Raw genomic sequence first — 18,164 nt, forward strand, 5'->3', positions numbered from 1 at the left:
GATTGAGCGTCCAACGACACTGCAAAGGAACCACTGTTTCCTTCACGTACAAGAATTGCAGTGAGATGCAAATTCTTTACATACCTTCGTGACCATCGGAAAGGGGACCAGAGCGCATCACTCTCGGCCTAGGAGAAGCTTCATAGTCTATTGTCCACCGGAAGGGCGTCCTTCAAGTTCGACGTCTTTCCGAGATGTATCTATGCCACCAGAAACCTGTGAGGAATCCCCTTCGCTTGCGAAGCCTTTTCGGCTGAGGAAATCATGACATCTTTGCAGTGCGAAGGCCTATAGGACGTCGAGTGAATGAGCCACAGCATGAAGGTCAGTGAAAGATGTACACCATCTTCCGGCTTGATCCCGAGTGGGCGCTTCTGCGTCTTCACAGAGCAGGGAAGGTGACGTTTGAGGCCGGGCTTGACTTCGTGTGGCTCACGTCGACATAGCCCTGATCTAAGTTTCTTGGTAGGAGCCCTGCGAGTGTACTGCTGAGGCGGAGGTGTGTGACCGGTGAGTTAGGCATACCACACAGTATGTTGCGGATCATCCTCACCGGCTGCGACCTCGAGATGAGGTCATCGCGGCATGGTCACCGGCAGGGCTGATCGCCTGCCGTGAGCGTCGGCGTCCCCGCAGTCGCTGTGCGCAGCGAGGAGAGCATTCCTTAAGACATTGCGCATAGCCCTGTTGAGGTGATAGAATGTAAATAAGCCGCTCTATCTCCTGCGCTGCGAGTAAAGCTACCATTGTGCAGTCCTTCTTTTGCAAAACAAGAAGGCAGGCGATGCACGACTCACCCAAGCGAGACATGTTCTGTTTGAAGAGTGACTGGACGAGCTCGGGTCACCGAGCGGCGAGCACAGCATCGAAACCTAGTCGAAACCGGAGCCGCCAAAGCGAGCGTTCTGCTGCACAGCGCCGGAGCCCGGGACCCTTCTCGTATTGTAACGATCGGAAGCTAAGCACGCAGCCCTGGCGTGGCGTTGAGCGTATATAAAGGAGTCTCAGGTGCGCGGGCAGGACATACGCTGCCGCCCCTCACCATCTCCCTGGCTCTGTCCACCATGTTCCACTACCTCCGCAAGATCGCGCACAAGCGCAAGTCAGAAGGTTCTCCGACACGCCCGAGAGCACCGCCACCGCGTCCTCACCTGCAGTCGAGCGGCTGCGTTCGCATATATCGAAGGGGAAAGAGCGAGGCGATGCGGGGGAGACGAGGAAGACATCGATGGAGGGACGAGGGAGGCAGGAGAGGCCCTCGGCACAGCCCGACAGAGGCGAAGCGGTGCGTCTATTCGTGCAGCGCCCTTGTCTGCAGCCAGTACTTATACCACCTGCTCATCGCAGGCGGCGTCCTCCACAACCCTCTCACCGTCACCGAACCCGCGACATCGCAGTACGTCCGCAAAGCGAACAGAATGAGCCCCACCCCAGCGACGGTGCCCTGCCAGGCAAGTTCCTCTATGCTGCCTTGCGGCGACCGCCCTGACACCTCGAGAACCTCTAGTACCGCACTGGGAAGACTCTGGGCAGTGGAACGTATGCCATTGTCAAGGAGGCTGTTCACATCAAGACGGGGGAGTACTATGCGTGCAAAGTGATCAACAAGAAGCTTATGGAGGGGCGGGAGTACATGGTGCGCATATATCCTCATCTATCGCGGCCCTGCGGATCGGTGCGACCTCTGGGTGCTCCACTGCAAGGTACGGTCGGACGACTTACTGATGATCATTGTTTGCGGGCGATGTTCAGGTGCGGAACGAGATCGCGGTACTCAAGAAAGTCTCAAGAGGCAACCCCAACATCGTCACGCTTCACGACTACTTCGAGGTGAGCTTCATCCCCTTCCGTTCCCATTCCTCTCATCGGCTGGACGGTGCGCGCGTTCGCACGTTTGCGTCTTGGCCAGGATGACACACTGGACGTGACCGAGAACAGTGTGGCGGCGCGGTGCCCGTCGTCCCAGCGCAGCCTAACGGCATATGAAGATACCTCACCAGCTCTCACCGGGCTCGTCTGGTTACCTTGCTGTGGACGGCACCATGCGGGCAGGGTCAGAGTCAGGGAGAAGCAGTCCAAGCAGAGTCCAAGCCGATTTCGGGCGAGTGCGAGTGTTTAGCGCCGATTGTACGCTCGGCGTACGCGAGTCCTGCCATGAGGCTACTCACCGCCAGGCTTGCCGAGTGTCGGTCGGTCTGTCCGATTCTTGGTTGACGATGCATGATCTGCCTGTCTGCCGTATTGTGCAGCTGCGGCAGGTACCGGAAGTCCACCGATAACTACGTCCGATGGCTGAAGGCCTCCGAGACGTAAATTCCCGGCTAGTCTTGCCGCTGCCTACGTCCAGACACAGGATGCCCCAAACCTATCGATGCCTAACCGGTTGTATTTGCTGACATCATTTCCAGACATCCCACAATCTGTACCTGTGTTTCGACCTTTGCACGGGCGGTGAGCTTTTCGATCGGATATGTGCGAAGGGAAATTACTACGAAGCGTGAGTCCTGGTCGCGTTTCCGCTCCAATCGCTGAGATGTACCCGTTAGCGACGCTGCCGAGCTGGTGCGGACGATCATGGGCGCCGTGAAGTACATTCACGGCTGTGGTATCGTACAAGAGGTAAGCTACATCGGTACCAATCCCGAGCCATGTGGCTCACCGGGTTTCCCAGATTTGAAGCCCGAAAACCTGCTGTTCCGGACGAAGGACGAGGACGCAGACATTATGATTGCGATTTGGCCTAAGTCGTGTTATGGAGGACCATCTGCTCACCGAGGTCTGTGGTACGCCGGGGGTGAGTGCTGCAGCAGTACTGGACAATTTACTGATGGATCTGCAGTACATGGCCCCGGAGATCTTCAAGAAAAGTACGAGGCTGGGTTATGTATACAGGACTGTACACTGACGATCTTCCAGCTGGCCACGGCAAGCCTGTCGATGTCTGGGCCATGGGTGTCATCACCTACTTTCTCCTCTGCGGTACGTCACCTCCGCCTCTCCCACTCTGCCCCATCTAACTTTCGACAGGCTAACGCCTTCGACCGCGACACGCAGCACAAGAGATGGAGGCGATCCTCGCGGTGACTACAAGTTCGAGCCGGACGAGTACTGGCAGAACGTTCCCAGCCCGCGCGCGACTTCGTCGCCTCGTGCCTCACGATCGACCCCGCCGCACGCCCGACCGCGGAGGAGGCGCTCCAGCTCCCGTGGCTCGCGGCCGCGACGCCGCACTACGTGGCCGACCCCGAGAGCCCGCACGGCGGGCCGAAGGACCTGTTGCCGCAAGTGAAGAAGGCGTTCGACGCGAAGAAGACTTGTGCGTTGCCTTCCGTGCTCCGTGCTCTTTCGTGTGGCGTGCTGACCGTGCCATCCAGTCCGGAAAGCGGTCCTCTCCATGGTGGCGATGCGCCGGATGTCGACGCTCGCACACACGCATACGCTCGATCCGCAGATCGGCGGCAAGAGCCTGCGGCAGCTCCTCGAAGAGTCCGAGAAGGTGCGTGTGCGCTCACTTCACGCTGATGTTTCCGATGCTTACCCCGCGTTCGCAGGAACACGTCGACGGCGAGCACTCTGTCATGCACTTCGACAGCAGCTCGTCCGAAGGCGGCAGCTCCGGCGGTGAGGAGCACAGCGGGCTCGTGGACGCGCTCTCGTCCGTCAAGCTCTCGACTGCTGCGAAGTAACAGCGATCGCTTGGACTGTATCAGGCTACAGAAACATGAGGACCGGGCGCTGCCTGAGCTCGTTCAGTTGCAATTGGGTTAGATTTATGTAGGATACCGTAGCCCGCTCGGTGGTGTTCGATAGTGCGTCGGGTCGTCGTCTATATCTAACGTGAAGTAGTGTAATGATATGAGATACCAGTGTGTGCCGATGGGGTGACGTTAGGCTGCTCGATTTGTGTGTACAGCAGGATTGATGAACTGAACACAACTCAGGTATGGTTAGCAGGCTCATACGGTTGTACTGCGTGTACCAGGCGTGTACATGTGTTCGGTGAGACCTCCGGGCTATAACAGCATGGTTGACGTTGAGCAGTGTAACCTAAGTGTCCACCAAGTCGAGACCACTGCCACGACATACTGCAGAACGTTGTGCAACAGGCCCGGGCCATTTCAAGGATGCTTGAAGAACTTGGCTCGCATACTACTCCGCATAATAACAGCGTGGACCCAACTACTTTCCGAATCGACGACTACCACCAGAAACTTAATGGCAGGTTTTCGCACCGCCCAGCATATCATTAACATAGCACCATGAGTACAATTTCTCCTCGATGACTGGCGTCAAGAAACGCTTGACATTGGTGAAACTCGTGTGCCCACGGCCCCAGACGACACTGTATTTCGATCCTGCTCTCGCTTTACAGGTCACGGTTTTGGTAGGGAAATTGGCGGAACATGTTTGGGACCACGAGGACCATGTGTAGGTAAGAGCGTCCATAATCTACACGATGGCTAGCTTGACCTAGGTGATGAGAAATGCGAAGTGCTTCAATTACTCATGTTAGGTATCGTGATCATCAATAATGCTCACTTCTGAAACTGCCTTGTCGACCTCAGCCACCAAGAGCAGCATGAAAGAGCCCACCTCGTGCGGCGCACGCGCTGTGCAGACATTGCATTGACCAGCTTGTGTGAGAGCTAAAGCTGTGCAATCTTGAGAGGCAAGGGCTGCCCCGCATGGTGTCTTGAGCACGATCGCGCGGCAACGGGTCATCATACCAGTCCACCACTTTCCCCGGTAACTAGCCAGTCCATCTCGGAATGTACACGGAGCAACGCTTAAGCCTATGCACGAACCACTGCAATTAAAAAAACACCACTTGCTCGCGTCAATCCATGTCAAGTCGTCGAAGCTGCGGACAGCCGCTGCAGCGCAGCGATCGCGGTAATCGAGGAGGCGCAAGAAGGCAGAAGCGCTGATATGGGTGAGATCCTCCAGTGTCGCCAATATGTTGTTGGCGAGAACCACGTTCAGGGATGCCTTTGCGGCCGCCCTGACTATCTCCTCCCGTAGCTGGTAGCGAATGGCAAGGGCGTAGACTCGCACAGGTGCGGTGTCCGCGAAGACCACGAGCCGTTGACCGAGGTAATTCAAGGCTCCATCCATGGCGTATTTCCTGGCAGCGTCCAACAATATCGACGCCTCTTCCAGCGTCTGGATGGGCATATCGTTGATAGGGTAGCATAGGCACAGCAGGCCCTGTAGAATGCGACTGTCCTCCGTCATGGGGACTATGGGGAGGTTGTTGGGCGACTCAGCAGGGTCCTGCGGCGTAGGGAGCGAGAGCATGTCCTCGAACACGGGAGATGCCTCGGCGAGTATGGCCTTCCGCACGCGGAAGTTCATGCCATCCGACGAACGGAGGATGAGATCGGCGGTGGGTTTATTGAAGGGTGCTGGTGCGTCGGTCGTAGGGGTAACTGCGGCGTCCGAGGTGGTATTCGAATCAGATTGCGACACTGCGGCGAGCTGGTCAGATTCAGAACATACGAAGTGCGACAGAGATGACTGACTCGCGTATGGGATACCTGGTGCGCGACGAGACTGCGATGGTGAGACACGACTGTAGCTTGCGGCCTGAACACGACGGTGAACAAGGGGCACGTACGTGGTGCGTGAGACTGCGATACAATTGATAAGGTTGGAAGCCTCGTGTCAACCCACTGCATTCTCTCGCATGTCAAGTGACGAGGCCGAACGACTTCTCAGATCATTGACGCTCAGAGTCGACTTGGAGGAGCTCTCACACTTTTCAGCTACGTGGATGGCGCTACTGTGGACATGCTGCATTAACCATTCTATGAAGATATACACGTACAGTTCGTGGTACCCATGGCTCACTCGTAAGACCATGGCGGAAATTGACATCCCCAGCCACCTTGCCAGACAACTTCATGTCATCTGTTCAGCCAGAGATTGCTACCAGACTATGTCTGTCTCGACCTATGAGTCGCATGCGGTTGAGGAAATTGAATGATAACTATCACAAGAAATACAATTTACCTGTGCGACCACGTCGTCTATTATCTTAGCCACTAGGGTGACCATGAATTCTTCCAAGTCGGCTACCGACCGCGGGCCGCAGTGGCTGCACTTCGCCGCTTCAGTCAAGGCTGTCGCGGCGTAGTTGGAGAAGATGAGCTCTAGGGCTTTCCCACAAAACCTACCCCGTAATCCGTTTCGGCAAGAACCCATATATAATTGGAACCACCATGCGGAGACTTGCGAATACCGTTCTTGAATGCCATCGGACCGTGAGCGACGTAGACTTGACACAGGTCATTGGTGCAAGTCAAGAAGCACCATCTATCCGAATCGATCCAGGTGCTATCTTCGAAGGCGCTGCAATCAATGGCCACAGCGCACCGGTTGCGGTAGTCGAGGAAGGACAGGTAGGCGGAAGCGCTGATATGCTGGAAGTCCGCCACTCGCTTTAACTTGGCCGTGGGGGCAATTATATTGAGGCATGCATTGAGGGCTGCCTTGATAACCTTGTCCGGCAGCTGGTGGCGGACTGAAATGGCATAGACCTGTATGGGCGACCTTTCGGCGAAGGACACGAGCCTTTCGCCTAGAAAGTTCAGCGCGCCATCCATGGCATACTTCTTCGCTGCGTCTAGCAGGGTGACGGCCTGGTCCAGCGTCCGCAATGGCATTTCACTAGCCGGGTAACACAGACGCAACAAACCCTCCAGGGTGCGACTGTCTTCCGTCATTGGGACCACGGGGAGACTGCCGGCTGGGTCCTGCGGCGCAGGGAGCGTGAACATGTCCTCGAACACGGGAGATGCCTCCGCGAGAAAGGCCTTCCGCACGCGGAAGTTCATACCATCCGACGAACGGAGGATGAGATCGGCGGTGGGCTTATTGAAGGGTGCTGGCGCGTCGGTCGTAGGGGGTACTGTCTGTGCGGCGTCGACGGTACTCGTTGAATCAGGCTGCAACGACACTGCGGCGAGCTGGTCAGGTACAGTACCGAGTATACGAAGCGTAGCAGAGGCTCATACTCACTCTCGTATCAGATATTTAATGCGCAACGAGGCTGCAATTGTGAGACACGACTATGGTTGACGACTCGGAGACGTACGAGGTTCGTTTGCTCGCGGGCATTGGTGGTCCCGACTGATTACGTAAGCTACCCAGGAATGACTTTCCCACCCGTGCCAGAGTGCCTAGCACCTTCCCGCTGCATTCAGACTGGTGTCTATGAGCCTTGTATACGTTTGAAGCCGTGTCCTTGATGCATACTACACGCAAAAACGGTCATTTTGGGAAGACATATTTTAAGCGCCAGGGATAATAAACACATCAGACGGTTGTGGTTGAAAACCACCTAAGTACTCGTCTGACGTCCGAAAAGTGACATCCCCAGCAAACTTGACGGCTTCATGTCATCTGTTGAGCGGGGCACTGTATATGGTGTAAGGAGACCAATCGGACCAGCCGCCTGGCCTGCACGATCTAAATACCAACGACCCGGAATGAGGACGAGGAACAATGTTATGTCGACACAACTGACTCACAGCGGTCATCTGGTGGTCGTGGCAGGGTCTGCAGTGGCTACCAATCCATGTCTAATTCAACCTACGACGTGAATGTGAGTGGGAGTTCTGAACCGGTTATCGTTTAGAGTGGTAACTCACCTGTGCGACCGCATTGTCTACCTGAGCCATGAGACAAACCACAAATTGATCCAATTCAACTGGTGCACGGGAGACACAGCTTCTACACCTCCCGGCCTCCTGGAGAGCCACGTCTGTGCAGCTGTGAGAGGCGAGCGCCTTTCCGCATGGGCTCGCCTTCACCAGGCCGCGGCAGCGTGCCATGAATCGTAGCCACCATGCTCGAGGGTCCCTTTGAACACCATTTTCAAACACAAGAACGATCCCCTGACTTTGGCAACATGCCTCGAGCCAGCACCATCTCTTCGCATCAATCCAAGTGAAGTTGTCAAAAACGCCCATGGCAGCGATAGCACAGCGGTCGCGGTAGTCGAGGAGGCACAGGAACGCAGAAGTGCTGATATGTCGAAGGTCTGTTGATTTCCTCAGTTCGTTGTTCGAGATGGTGATCGCGAGGAACGCCTGTGCGGCGGCTTTTGCTACATCCGGCAGCTCATGGCGCACAGAGAGTGCATAAACTTGCACCGGGGAGGTTTCGGCGAAGGACAAGAGCCTTTGACGTAGGAAGCGCTGCGCGCCATCCATAGCGTACTTCTTTGCTCCATCCAACAGGGCAGATGCCTGGTCCAACGTCTGTAATGGCATGTCGTTGGCTGGGTAACACAGACGCAACAACCCCTCCAGGGTGCAACTGTCCTCCGTCATTGGGACTACGGGGAGACTGCCGGCCGGGTGGTCAGCGTCCTGCGACGCAGGGAGCATGAACATGTCCTCGAATACGGGAGATGCCTCTGCGAGTATGGCCTTCCGCACGCGGAAGTTCATGCCATCCGACGAACGGAGGATGAGATCGGCGGTGGGCTTATTGAAGGGTGCTGGTGCGTCGGTCGTAGGGGGGACTGCCTGCGTGGCGTCGACGGTGTTCGGATCAGATTGCAACGACACTGCGGCGACCTGATCAGAAACGGGATCTACGAAATGCAACAGGAGTGACTGACTCTCGTATGGTTTACGGTACCTGGTGCGCGACGAGGCTGCGATTGTGGGAGACGACTGAAGCTTGCGGCTTGAACGTTGACCACGATGGTGAACAAGGGACACGTATGTGGTGCGTGAGACTGCGATGCAATAAGGTTGGCCGCCTCGTGTCGACCTCAAGCGAAGAGGCCGAACGACTTCGATCACTGACGCTCAGTGTCGACTTGGAGGAGCTTTATTCCCATATCCGCCCAATACGAAGACAAGTGTATGATGAGAGCCGGGAGCGATCTGACGACGCACCTTGTGGACAGCAAATGAGGCCGATGCCTCTGCTCTGAAGCGACGTCCTACGTGTTCGTCACCACACATACCCGCAAGCCCCGTCGACCCCAACATGGTTGGGATAATGACAAGCATGTCAGCGATGCTATGAGTACTTCCTTCGATTATGTACCAGACGCAATATATGCTCGTCCCGCACATGCAGGTATTCTACCCCGTGCCCGACGGCCCATGCCAGTCTCGCTCCGCTCGTCGTCATGTTTAATGCGAGTGTGGGCCGTTGCCTCTGCGGTTTCCTACAGCACCGCTCGAAGCGAAGCAACAATCTAGTTTGGAAAATGAATGTCAAGTCGCCCACAGGTGTCACTGCGCCATACCTTAAGTGTCGAGCGTCATCCACTTCACGCCGCCTGTGCTGCGGCGGGTTGTATCTCGGCTTGCTTCGAAGCTTGCAGCTTTTCCCGCACCATCACTCGTATCCGCATGCCCTCCCATCCTAGCAACTCGTGCCGCGTGTTGAGAACGTACTTGTCGATCCCTCCGTACTAAGACACGCCATAGGGTCAACATAAACGACGACGGTCACGCAGTGGGCATTCGACGCACCTTCTTGATCGTCTTCAACGCACACGTGGACACCTGCACTCGCACGAACTGTTGCAGCGCGTCGGAGAAGAACCGTTTGTTGTGGAGGTTCGGCAACCACGACCGCCGCGTTTTGTGCAGGGAGTGCGGCACGTTATTGCCATATTGCTTGGTCTTTCCGTGAAAAAGACCAAGTTGTGACCGCTTGAATGGTACACTGATGGCGTCCTTGAGCAAGGGCAAGGAGGCGAACATGGCGGATAGCGGACGAACAGACTGGAGCATTAAGCGCGCGACGAAGCACTATGTACCCGGTTTCCTGATTAGGAAGTGCTTTACTTCGATCCAACCACCTCCGAGTACTCTCCGGGTCTTTCAGCCTCTTTCAGTTTCACTGCCAGTGCGTCGGTGCGGCCTTCGAATGATTCAATTTAAGTAAGTAGCATCAGCGGAATGTTGTTCCTTGAGGGAGATATGCTGCATGTAGTCGGGCTGTTCGTACAAACAGGTGTTGATGAGACGGTAGGGCCCAAACAAACACCTCACTGCAACCTCACTAGGGCACGTAAGTAGCATGTCCGTGTTTCCCCGACTCCTGCATACAAACCATTCGAACTGCAAAATCAGTGTATGGCTTAGTTCACTTCTGTAAGCGCAGGGCATCACAAATACAAGACCTTCATTGACGCCCTACAACGTCGCAATACACTCTACTGCACACAACACACATTTAAGCCCTACAACCAGTTACAACCAGAACGTACAACCGCGTAGTATCGCAACCCGTCGCAAAGGCAGCATTCCAAACCGGCCCTCTCAGACGTACTTGACAGTGACGCTGCTGGAGCCGGTGGAGACAGAGGTAAGGACCTTGTTGTTCTGCTTGATGTCGATGATCGTCGCGCCCGACGGGCCAGTGGAGCCCGAGCCCGTCGACGCGGACGCGCTGGTGAAGGTGACCGTGCCGAAGTCGGCGAAGGGCACGAGCGAGCTGCCCTCCTCGTAGTCCTCGACGATCCACTCCGCGTTCTCCTCGCAGAGCGCGCTCGACGACGTGATCGACTTGGACACCGTCTTCCCCGTGCTCACGTTCTCGATCACGGCCTTGCCGGCCGTGGTCGAGGAGGCGGTGACCGTCAGCTTGACGGTGTCGCCCGAGCTGAAGCTGATGCCAGAAAAATCGTACGCGTAGTCGGGGTACCACTCGTACCAGGCTGTCGAAGCGTACGCCGTCAGCTTTTGCGCTCGCGCAGACTGTGATGTAGTTAACGTACCATCGTACGAGACGGAGCCACCGTCCACGGTGAAGTCGACGCCGGTTTGAAGAATGGCGTTTCCGCAGGTGTCGCCGTCAATGCCGACCCAAGCAGAGGCAGAGTAGGAGCCAGAGCCACCCGAGGGAGTAGACGGCGTGGGCACAACGAAAGTACCCGTAACGGACTTGAAGGTGCCCTGTAATCACAAGGTAAGCCTGATGGTGCTGAACGATGGTTGCCAACACGACGTACTGAGCTCTTCTCCCACACGGCGCCGGCCCAGTTAGAACTATACGAAACTTGCGAAACGTTGCTGAGCTCCTCCGGCTGCTCGACGAGCTGCATGGGGCGCGACATGTGCGAGCCCTCAGCGCGCCGTGCCAGACGATCCGCGAGGCGGCCCTTGGGGGCAGCTACGGCGGCGGTGGCGAGGAAGACGAAGCTGAAGAAGCTGGAGGCGAACATCTTCACGCAGGATGCAGGACGGGAGCGGGAGCAGGGGTGCGTCGACTCGAGAGACTTGTCAAGACCGAGGGCAACCTGGCGAACGTAGTACTGCTTGCCATAGCTTTATACCTGCAGCTGATGGAGCGCATGGCGCACAGCTTGCTGAATGCTGCTCATCGCCAGCTCGCCATATGATGCCTCAGCGCTCAGCCTTGGCAAGGAGCTGGTGCAAAGGTACGCGGAAGCAGTCTCCCCTCCTGCGGCACGACGTGATTTTGGTCGCTCGAGGCAACCACAACGGGAAGACACCAACCGGTGGTAGTTCCTAAAAAGACCGATAGGACCTAGAGCATGAGAGCCACGCGCATCACGTTGACAGAACCACTGGGTCGACGGCGCAACATGCATCCAGGAGGAAGGATGGACAACTAGGGCAACAGCTTCCTCCCAGGATCTACGGGACTCATAATGATGTGTACCGAAGTCAAGATTAATCCACTCACATGCTCTGGGGCATCATGCGCGACGCACGCAGGGGATCACAACGAGGGCCGTCGGCCCCGATAACAAGCAACAGAACTGCTGATGGAGTCGTTGCCCGCATGAAACCGATGCATATGGTCTTCCGCCGATAAGACTGCACAATTGTGATCCCGCCTTCGGCGTCGACCGTTATGCTCGGGGAATGAACAGTACAGCGTGGAAGTGTGAATTGCATCATGCTTCTGCAGGGAATGCCCTGAACTTGGCCTATGTAGTCTTCGTGAGTGCTCACGACATTCGAAGGCAGTAGTCAAGCATGCCTCACGGTCCTCACACGATCCCCGGCTTCTCTCTCCTGCCGAGCAGGTACATACCTGGTCGAGCATCCACGGTGTTCTGAGAACCGCGCATTAGCAATCGTCCGTACCGTTCTAGGCCGTCACCGGGCAAGAAAGGTTTTGGGTGCGGGCAGGTAGACGATTCAGAATGGGCGCCGCGAGCGGACGACCCCAAGCGATATCATTTTGAAGTCAGCCGCCGTTTGCAGAGCCACAAAGCAGACGTGTTCGAGGTGCCAGTTTGGCCTCTGTCAAAGTCGTCGAGGGGCCCCACAGTTGCGCAGTGAAGGAAGGAGAATTTGCTTCTGCCTTGGGGAACCAATCAGCGAGGCAAGCGGACCGCCGGCAAGAGTATTAGCGTGATCTTAAATAGCGCAATGGATCGTCGTTGGATCGTCGATAGGCGACTTGAGGCTTTTTGGCTCACTCCTCGCACGAAGCACAATTGCCTGCGCGGGCAATGCCATATGGTCATCTGTGATTGCGTGATGAGTAGACAACATCGAGATAGATCTGTAACCTACGTGAAAGCACGTCGCGTTACATGATGGTGAAAGGCGGTCCCATTGGGCATGTACGGTCTGAGGAGACGAACGCGACCCCACGAAGGACTCACCAGGCGGTATGTACGACGACAAGGCGTGGACGACACCGGATCCAACTGACACGGACGATACAATTATGCCAGGACCACACGACAACGGCGCCGTATCGTAACATTACATGAACCTAGAATAAGGCAGCCTGGGGCATGCAAGCTGTGAGTAGGCCGCTGGACAGAGCAACACTCGGTCACACCTGTGTACCGCTCACCACTTGATCTCCGTCTGTGGCTCCTTGTCCATACAAATGCTCAGCTCCCAGTCGCTGACGCGCTTCGCCCACCGATACATCTTCACGCCGCCATAGCCTCCTCTCGGCCCCCGCATCTCCTGCAATATCTCCATAAAGACCTCAGGATTGTCGTTGAGCAGGAAGTACGCATCGACGGAGCGCTGCCTGTCATACGCCATGATGCTCGACGGTGTGTTGCCGAGCGACGCCTGCAGCTTCACGAGGAAGAGCCGATTGCCGTGCGGGTTCGGCGGGATGACAGAAGCGTCCAATTTGCGGACGGCGTTCCGACCGTCACTAGTGCGCGAACTGTGCTTGTTGAACGAGGCTGCATACATGCCCTCCAAGCCCGGTAAGACGGTCACGAATCGCGCGGTGTGCCAGGTCCCACCATTCAGTGCTCGGCAAACGCGTTTGTGGTTAGGCCAGTCCGCCTTTTGGCAGTCTGGATTAGAAGAATTAGCGCGATGTATGCGCACAGAACGAGGAGACACGCACCACTGCTACAGTACGCAACCGACTGACATTGCGAACAGCGACTCGTAGTCTTTCTCCCACACAGAACGCAGCCCGTATCGTTGTTGAGCTTGCCTACGTCCTCGAAACTGAGCGGACCAAGCGGGAGCAGGAACGAGACTTTGAAGTTCTGCTCGGAAGACTCCTTCTTAGGCTTGTATGTACTCGACAGGAGTTTGGCGTTGATCGCTAAGATTTTCAGCAAGAGCTTCTGCTCGAGAGGAGTGCATTTGATATTGACCAGATATCCAGGCGAGTCCTGCTTGTCTTGCATTTGGTGCAGCCATTGCAGACCCTCCATCACGGTCGCCCGAGTGACAGACTGGTAGAGCAAGATGATCACTGGTGTATCCTTGTCGAGCTCCAAGACAGACAGCAGCTGTAAGTCTGATCTGTAAGCACTGAAAGACTGACATGCAACCGAGCGACATACTCGTATGTTAATGGCGCACTGCTCCGATTCAGGATCCTGCAAGACCATCCACCGGTGTCCCTCATCCCACCACCTCGCGATGCCCATGAGTGTCTGTCGAGCGTCGAGCATCGGGTTCTTGTACAATTCTGTCTCCTTGCCTTGCAGCTTTGCCTGATAGTTTTGTTGAGCCTCGTGGAAGTTACCCCGCCTCACACCCTCGTACACTTCGTGACCCGACGGCCATGTTGATAGAGTAGCTGGGTTCAGAGGAGGATCCGGGAGCACGTTTGAGACGAACTGTGCGCCGTTCAGGGCTTGTCTGAGCCGCTTCTGCAAAGCTTCATCTGGCAACTTGGTAGCGGGAGGCAGCTCGACGCCCATTCCCGACAGGATAGCCAAGGTCTCCTGGCGAGACAGAGAGTCCATATTGGGCTAGAGCGACGTCGATCTTCAAGCTTCAAGCTTCAGGAGTTCTGTAGATATCGAAACGGTACAGAGTGAGTGGCAGTCGCGGATGACTCGATGACCGGGCTTCGAGTCGGGTCGGCCGCGGGATTCAAAAACGCGGTCACGTTACTGTAACCATTTGCTCGAGAGACGCGCCTGTCGTCTGGCCAATTTTCACTGTTCAGCCCGAGCATATATATCGCGATACTGTCGATTCCTCGTCTTCTCACTTGCGTCTCACCATCCCTACGTGGAAATCAGTCGAGTGCAACTCGTGGTAACTTGCTCGACTGCTCACCACGAAGCTATCAAGTAGTATACATGGCATGGCAACGTATTCAAGCTGGAGGTTTCTGGCGCGACGGGTCCACGCATTCGAGTCCCAGTGCTCAAAGGGCCCATCATTAGTACTCAGGTCACACTTGCAATTTCCTAGACTCGTTTACGCTCTGTTGTCGATGTGCTGCTCGTGCATGCAATTGTTAGTACCAAGTCTCGTTCTAGAGTCCATGCGCATCCATTCCATAGTTGTACAATCACACGGTCTTGCTCTGGGAGATGGCCTTAAACTCGTTATCAAACTCTTCCATGGCATCGAGAGTCTCCGAGAGATGGCGATATCCGAGCTTCTCTCCACGGCTCTGCGCGAGCGAGGTCGCAGTCCTGGTAGCGTTCTTGATCTGACGCCCGTTCACCTCTCGGCTGACGAGATCGTCTAGCTCGTCCGCGGTGAGGTCCGCCGAGCCCACTTTCAGAAGGAAAGCCTGCCAGATCTTGTACTTGGCCTCCTTGCTCAGTTCTTGGAAGCGGAGAGCAACGTGGATGCGGGACAGGAAGGCTTGGTCGAAGGCCTTGACCCTGTTCGTAGTGAGGAACAGGATGCCGCGGTAGTACTCGACGTGCCGCAAACTAACACAAAGGCGAATCAGAAAAGCGCCTCGCAAGGATTCGTGCAGGCACAACTCGGATGGGGTGACATACAACACTGCGACCATGGCGTTGCGTGACAGGTCATTCATAGCGCGCTGCTCTAGAAACACGTCGGCCTATGCCCATGACATCAGTACGGCTTAGATTAACGAGTCACTACCAAGCGGGATTACCTCGTCTATGAGCACGATGGCCCTCCAGCGCGCGGCCATACTGAAGACCCTCTTCAAATTGGCGTCGACAGCGTCCGCTGACTCCCCGAGGTCCCCACCTCCAATCATGTACAGCGGCCTCCTGAGGTGCTCGCTAGTAGCCTCCGCGGACAGAGTCTTGCCGACTCCGGGAGGGCCGAAGAGGTTTATGACGAGACCTTGTCCCTTGCCTTTGACGAAATCGTCGAAGTTCAAGTTGGAGTTGTGTGCTTCAACGAGAGATCGCAGGAGGTCTCTTCGATTGCCCGATAGGACGAGGTTCGTGAACGGCTCATTGGACCATTCAATAGGTTGGACTTTCTCGACATTAAATTTGACTAGTGTACGAGCAATCAGTACTGGCAGTCTGCATGAATGCATGTATTAAGGACTCACGCCATAGCTTGTCAGATAGGCTGAAACCGTACAGCACCGGTGAGGCGAGGATTAGTTCATCGTCTGCCATGTGCTGATTCCGCGGGCTGGCCTTCTCGTCGTAATGCAAATCGACCTGGGTGTCAACTTCGGAATGCGAGATAACTGACCCTTCTGGGGTGGCGGGGTCCTCCACTGCGACGATGACCTCAGGCATCGTCTGCTTGGGATTATGGCGCTTGAAGGCACCTGGTGTGATCCCGAGTCAGATCGTCTACAGCCGTGATAGCGCCAAGTGCGAGGTTTTACCTCGGTCGATCATCACCCTGGAGTCAATCTTGTCGACTCGCGTCAGCCATTACAGTCTGCATTGGAGGCATTGAATACTCACCTCGTATGTGGTCGAATTACGGACGGCAGTCCCTTCGTACTGCACATGGTGTACACCGTTGAGGTCGACCCATTTGCGCGCACGAGCAAGGAGGGCCCTCCTCAAATTTCCTTCGTCGCTGTGGTACCTCATCGGGTAGATAGGGAGCGTATTGATCTTCACAACTCCTTTGAAACGCGGAACGTGCCACGTGCATTTGACCCTACCGAATCCCTCTGCAGACGTAGTAGTGTCGAGACCCTCGCAGTGTAGCGCATATCCACCAAGTGCTTTCTCGGAGCTCTTGAGTTGTAACGCGAGAGGCTCCCCGGTCGTGTCGTCTCTGCAGGTGAACAGCGTTTCGGGGATGAGAATCGCATAGAGGAGATCCGACGTGATCTCCTTCTGTGCCAGGAGGTCCGCGATCTGAGAGATGGTGACCCCGTGGTCTTCACGCAGATAGTTCAGGAGAGCATCAAGGCTCGCGAGTACGTCTTCCTCGTCACTGGTGCGGTTCACTCTTCCTTGCAACGTTTGATGATACTCCGTGAGCTGAGGGAAGAATCGGATCAACAGGTTGATTGGGAGCTGTCACATCGTCAGCGAGTGAATCAAGGATGTGGAACGAACAACTCGGAGGGATACCTCAAGAGGATCGACCGTCCAGGAGAGCCCTGGGACTTCTCCGATGACGTCCTTGCAAGCTGTCCTCAGATAGGGACTTTTGATTGTCACTGCCACGGCCGGCTCTTCTCCTGGAACAGAGTCCGCAGAAAACTCGCGCACTACCACAAAGCAAAAAGACTGCCAGATATCGGAGCCTTCCGATGTCTTACCACCAGATAAAACCTGTGGGGTAGACTTGATCTTGGTGTCCTTGTATGTCCATACTCCGTTCTTCCTGTTGAAGAAATGATCGACTCGCTTGACACGCAAAGTCGGTGTGGGTCTGAGAGAACGGTGTCAGTCCGTCGATTCAAACCAGTCAAGAATATGTAACACCTAGGACTCGCATCCGCGCACAATCTAGCTTCATCGTCGCGTCCATGCGAGGGGGTATTTCCTTTCTTTATCTCGCACCACCTCCATCGTCGTCCCGTTCCTCCTTTCTCACCTTTTGCTATGTTCCATTTCAACACCATCGTTGAGATCGCTGGCCTCTGAGTTGTCTGTGCTCGGCTTCTTTGTTGCTACCACGCGCCCGGCGACCGCAGCTGAGAGGAACGTGGTTTCAGCGGGCACACAGTCGCGTAAACTCTATCGACGGTCGATTCCTTTATACCTGCAGTGCGCCTAAAGAACCATATGACCCGATCTCTGTTAACGGAGATAGATGATACCGGAAGACACAGCCATTCCGCTCTTTGCAATGGCCTGTTCCATGGATATCTCATCACAGTCAGACCTGCATTGGCCACACCGGTGTGCAAGAGTTGGCACAGATATGCAGAGGACTTGTCTGTCACTCGAATAAGTCACCGATATGCACAAGATAGATACAGCACTTTACTCACCGCGCAGCACACCGCTATCGCGACCAGAAAGTATTTACAGTAGTTCCTCCGCAAGTCAATTGGTGGCCTGCTTCTCTGCCAAATACCGCTTCATTTCACTAGGATGAGGGATGCTCCATGCTTCGCTGACGTTACCGATACACATGACTTGGCAGCGCATGGAACTCTGCGTAGTCTCGGGGCTACTCATGCGTGTGTAGAGTACGATGCGCATTAGGTGGAGTTGTGTTCTCGTGTCCTTCAAGTGAGACACATGCGCAGCATTGATGATTACGCACCAAACCCACTATATGATACTGGCAGACTGCGTGTAGCTATTGACACGCGGCTAGGGGAGCTCACATTGACTCGGAGGTCGAGTAGCAGCTCATGCTCACGTCGTCCAACTCCCAGCCGAAGTAGTCGACGTCACCTAGCAATTCAGACATGCGAAAATGAGCTCTCAGATGACGCGCCATAAGTTCCACTAATGGGAAAACCAGATTGACGGGGGCAGAATCACCGTCGAGGATGGAATCAAGGAAGACGAACTCTCGAACTCAGGCGCGGCCCGGAGGAGACACGGTCAC

General features: G+C 55.6%; 8 protein-coding genes across 8 annotated transcripts; 1 reads left to right on the forward strand and 7 right to left on the reverse strand.

Annotated features, from left to right (window-relative positions):
- The first annotated feature begins 1,041 nt into the window (after positions 1-1,041).
- On the forward strand, positions 1,042-3,940 carry B0H18DRAFT_1046647 (kinase-like domain-containing protein). The gene is made up of 13 exons (XM_048030806.1): positions 1,042-1,102; positions 1,132-1,285; positions 1,348-1,396; positions 1,424-1,539; positions 1,753-1,830; positions 2,409-2,497; positions 2,547-2,619; positions 2,680-2,749; positions 2,917-2,979; positions 3,055-3,090; positions 3,116-3,316; positions 3,375-3,496; positions 3,552-3,940. The coding sequence occupies exons 1-13, from the start codon at positions 1,065-1,067 to the stop codon at positions 3,684-3,686; spliced, it is 1,224 nt and encodes a 407-aa protein (XP_047886356.1). The 5' UTR covers positions 1,042-1,064; the 3' UTR covers positions 3,687-3,940.
- Positions 3,941-4,235: 295 nt separating this feature from the next.
- B0H18DRAFT_1046655 (uncharacterized protein) lies at positions 4,236-5,625 on the reverse strand. The gene is made up of 3 exons (XM_048030807.1): positions 5,523-5,625; positions 4,540-5,468; positions 4,236-4,470 (listed from the first exon to the last, which is right to left on the reverse strand). Coding segments are annotated over exons 1-3 (951 nt in total). The 5' UTR covers positions 5,524-5,625; the 3' UTR covers positions 4,236-4,449.
- Positions 5,626-5,775: 150 nt separating this feature from the next.
- Positions 5,776-7,084, reverse strand: B0H18DRAFT_1046656 (uncharacterized protein; the record flags this gene model as incomplete). The annotated part of the gene is made up of 4 exons (XM_048030808.1): positions 5,776-5,952; positions 6,013-6,230; positions 6,263-6,947; positions 7,021-7,084. Coding segments are annotated over 3 exons (927 nt in total), but the record flags the coding sequence as incomplete, so codon positions are not given.
- A 78-nt stretch (positions 7,085-7,162) lies between these two features.
- On the reverse strand, positions 7,163-8,964 carry B0H18DRAFT_1046660 (uncharacterized protein). The gene is made up of 4 exons (XM_048030809.1): positions 8,630-8,964; positions 7,653-8,575; positions 7,533-7,593; positions 7,163-7,470 (listed from the first exon to the last, which is right to left on the reverse strand). Coding segments are annotated over exons 1-3 (948 nt in total). The 5' UTR covers positions 8,631-8,964; the 3' UTR covers positions 7,163-7,470; positions 7,533-7,569.
- On the reverse strand, positions 8,965-9,755 carry B0H18DRAFT_1046663 (mitochondrial 50S ribosomal protein L28-like protein). The gene is made up of 3 exons (XM_048030810.1): positions 9,501-9,755; positions 9,272-9,439; positions 8,965-9,220 (listed from the first exon to the last, which is right to left on the reverse strand). Exons 1-2 carry the CDS (start codon positions 9,732-9,734, stop codon positions 9,296-9,298), a joined length of 378 nt encoding a protein of 125 aa, XP_047886360.1. The 5' UTR covers positions 9,735-9,755; the 3' UTR covers positions 8,965-9,220; positions 9,272-9,295.
- Positions 9,756-10,295: 540 nt separating this feature from the next.
- B0H18DRAFT_887495 (peptidase A4 family-domain-containing protein) lies at positions 10,296-11,200 on the reverse strand (the record flags this gene model as incomplete). The annotated part of the gene is made up of 3 exons (XM_048041178.1): positions 10,296-10,693; positions 10,754-10,931; positions 10,988-11,200. The coding sequence occupies 3 exons, from the start codon at positions 11,198-11,200 to the stop codon at positions 10,296-10,298; spliced, it is 789 nt and encodes a 262-aa protein (XP_047886361.1).
- A 1,459-nt stretch (positions 11,201-12,659) lies between these two features.
- B0H18DRAFT_1046671 (uncharacterized protein) lies at positions 12,660-14,289 on the reverse strand. Its single transcript, XM_048030811.1, has 4 exons — positions 13,787-14,289; positions 13,336-13,732; positions 12,813-13,282; positions 12,660-12,747 (listed from the first exon to the last, which is right to left on the reverse strand). The coding sequence occupies exons 1-3, from the start codon at positions 14,192-14,194 to the stop codon at positions 12,813-12,815; spliced, it is 1,275 nt and encodes a 424-aa protein (XP_047886362.1). The 5' UTR covers positions 14,195-14,289; the 3' UTR covers positions 12,660-12,747.
- Positions 14,290-14,751: 462 nt separating this feature from the next.
- Positions 14,752-17,029, reverse strand: B0H18DRAFT_887486 (P-loop containing nucleoside triphosphate hydrolase protein; the record flags this gene model as incomplete). The annotated part of the gene is made up of 7 exons (XM_048041177.1): positions 14,752-15,124; positions 15,197-15,261; positions 15,319-15,674; positions 15,733-15,960; positions 16,021-16,048; positions 16,103-16,669; positions 16,727-17,029. Coding segments are annotated over 7 exons (1,920 nt in total), but the record flags the coding sequence as incomplete, so codon positions are not given.
- Between the last annotated feature and the right edge of the window lie 1,135 nt (positions 17,030-18,164).

Source organism: Fomitopsis serialis, assembly GCF_022376445.1.
Source record: "Fomitopsis serialis strain Sig1Antser10 chromosome Unknown B0H18scaffold_170, whole genome shotgun sequence".
Lineage (NCBI taxonomy): Eukaryota > Fungi > Basidiomycota > Agaricomycetes > Polyporales > Fomitopsidaceae > Fomitopsis > Fomitopsis serialis.

Excerpts from the sequence above, each read along its gene's own strand:
- B0H18DRAFT_1046671 (XM_048030811.1), bottom strand. The coding sequence starts at position 14,194 with ATGGACTCTCTGTCTCGCCAGGAGACCTTGGCTATCCTGTCGGGAATG. Across the intron at positions 13,733-13,786 it reads AGTGCGCCATTAACATACGA|CTGCTGTCTGTCTTGGAGCT; the intron begins GTATGTCGCTCG and ends TCAGACTTACAG. Across the intron at positions 13,283-13,335 it reads GGTTGCGTACTGTAGCAGTG|ACTGCCAAAAGGCGGACTGG; the intron begins GTGCGTGTCTCC and ends CTTCTAATCCAG.
- B0H18DRAFT_1046655 (XM_048030807.1), bottom strand. Across the intron at positions 4,471-4,539 it reads TCGACAAGGCAGTTTCAGAA|GTCAAGCTAGCCATCGTGTA; the intron begins GTGAGCATTATT and ends CTCATCACCTAG.
- B0H18DRAFT_1046663 (XM_048030810.1), bottom strand. The coding sequence starts at position 9,734 with ATGTTCGCCTCCTTGCCCTTGCTCAAGGACGCCATCAGTGTACCATTC. Across the intron at positions 9,440-9,500 it reads CGTTGAAGACGATCAAGAAG|TACGGAGGGATCGACAAGTA; the intron begins GTGCGTCGAATG and ends GGCGTGTCTTAG.
- B0H18DRAFT_1046660 (XM_048030809.1), bottom strand. Across the intron at positions 7,594-7,652 it reads TAGACAATGCGGTCGCACAG|GTTGAATTAGACATGGATTG; the intron begins GTGAGTTACCAC and ends TTCACGTCGTAG.
- B0H18DRAFT_1046647 (XM_048030806.1), top strand. The coding sequence starts at position 1,065 with ATGTTCCACTACCTCCGCAAGATCGCGCACAAGCGCAA. Across the intron at positions 1,286-1,347 it reads AGCCCGACAGAGGCGAAGCG|GCGGCGTCCTCCACAACCCT; the intron begins GTGCGTCTATTC and ends TGCTCATCGCAG. Across the intron at positions 2,620-2,679 it reads GCTGTGGTATCGTACAAGAG|CCCGAAAACCTGCTGTTCCG; the intron begins GTAAGCTACATC and ends CCAGATTTGAAG.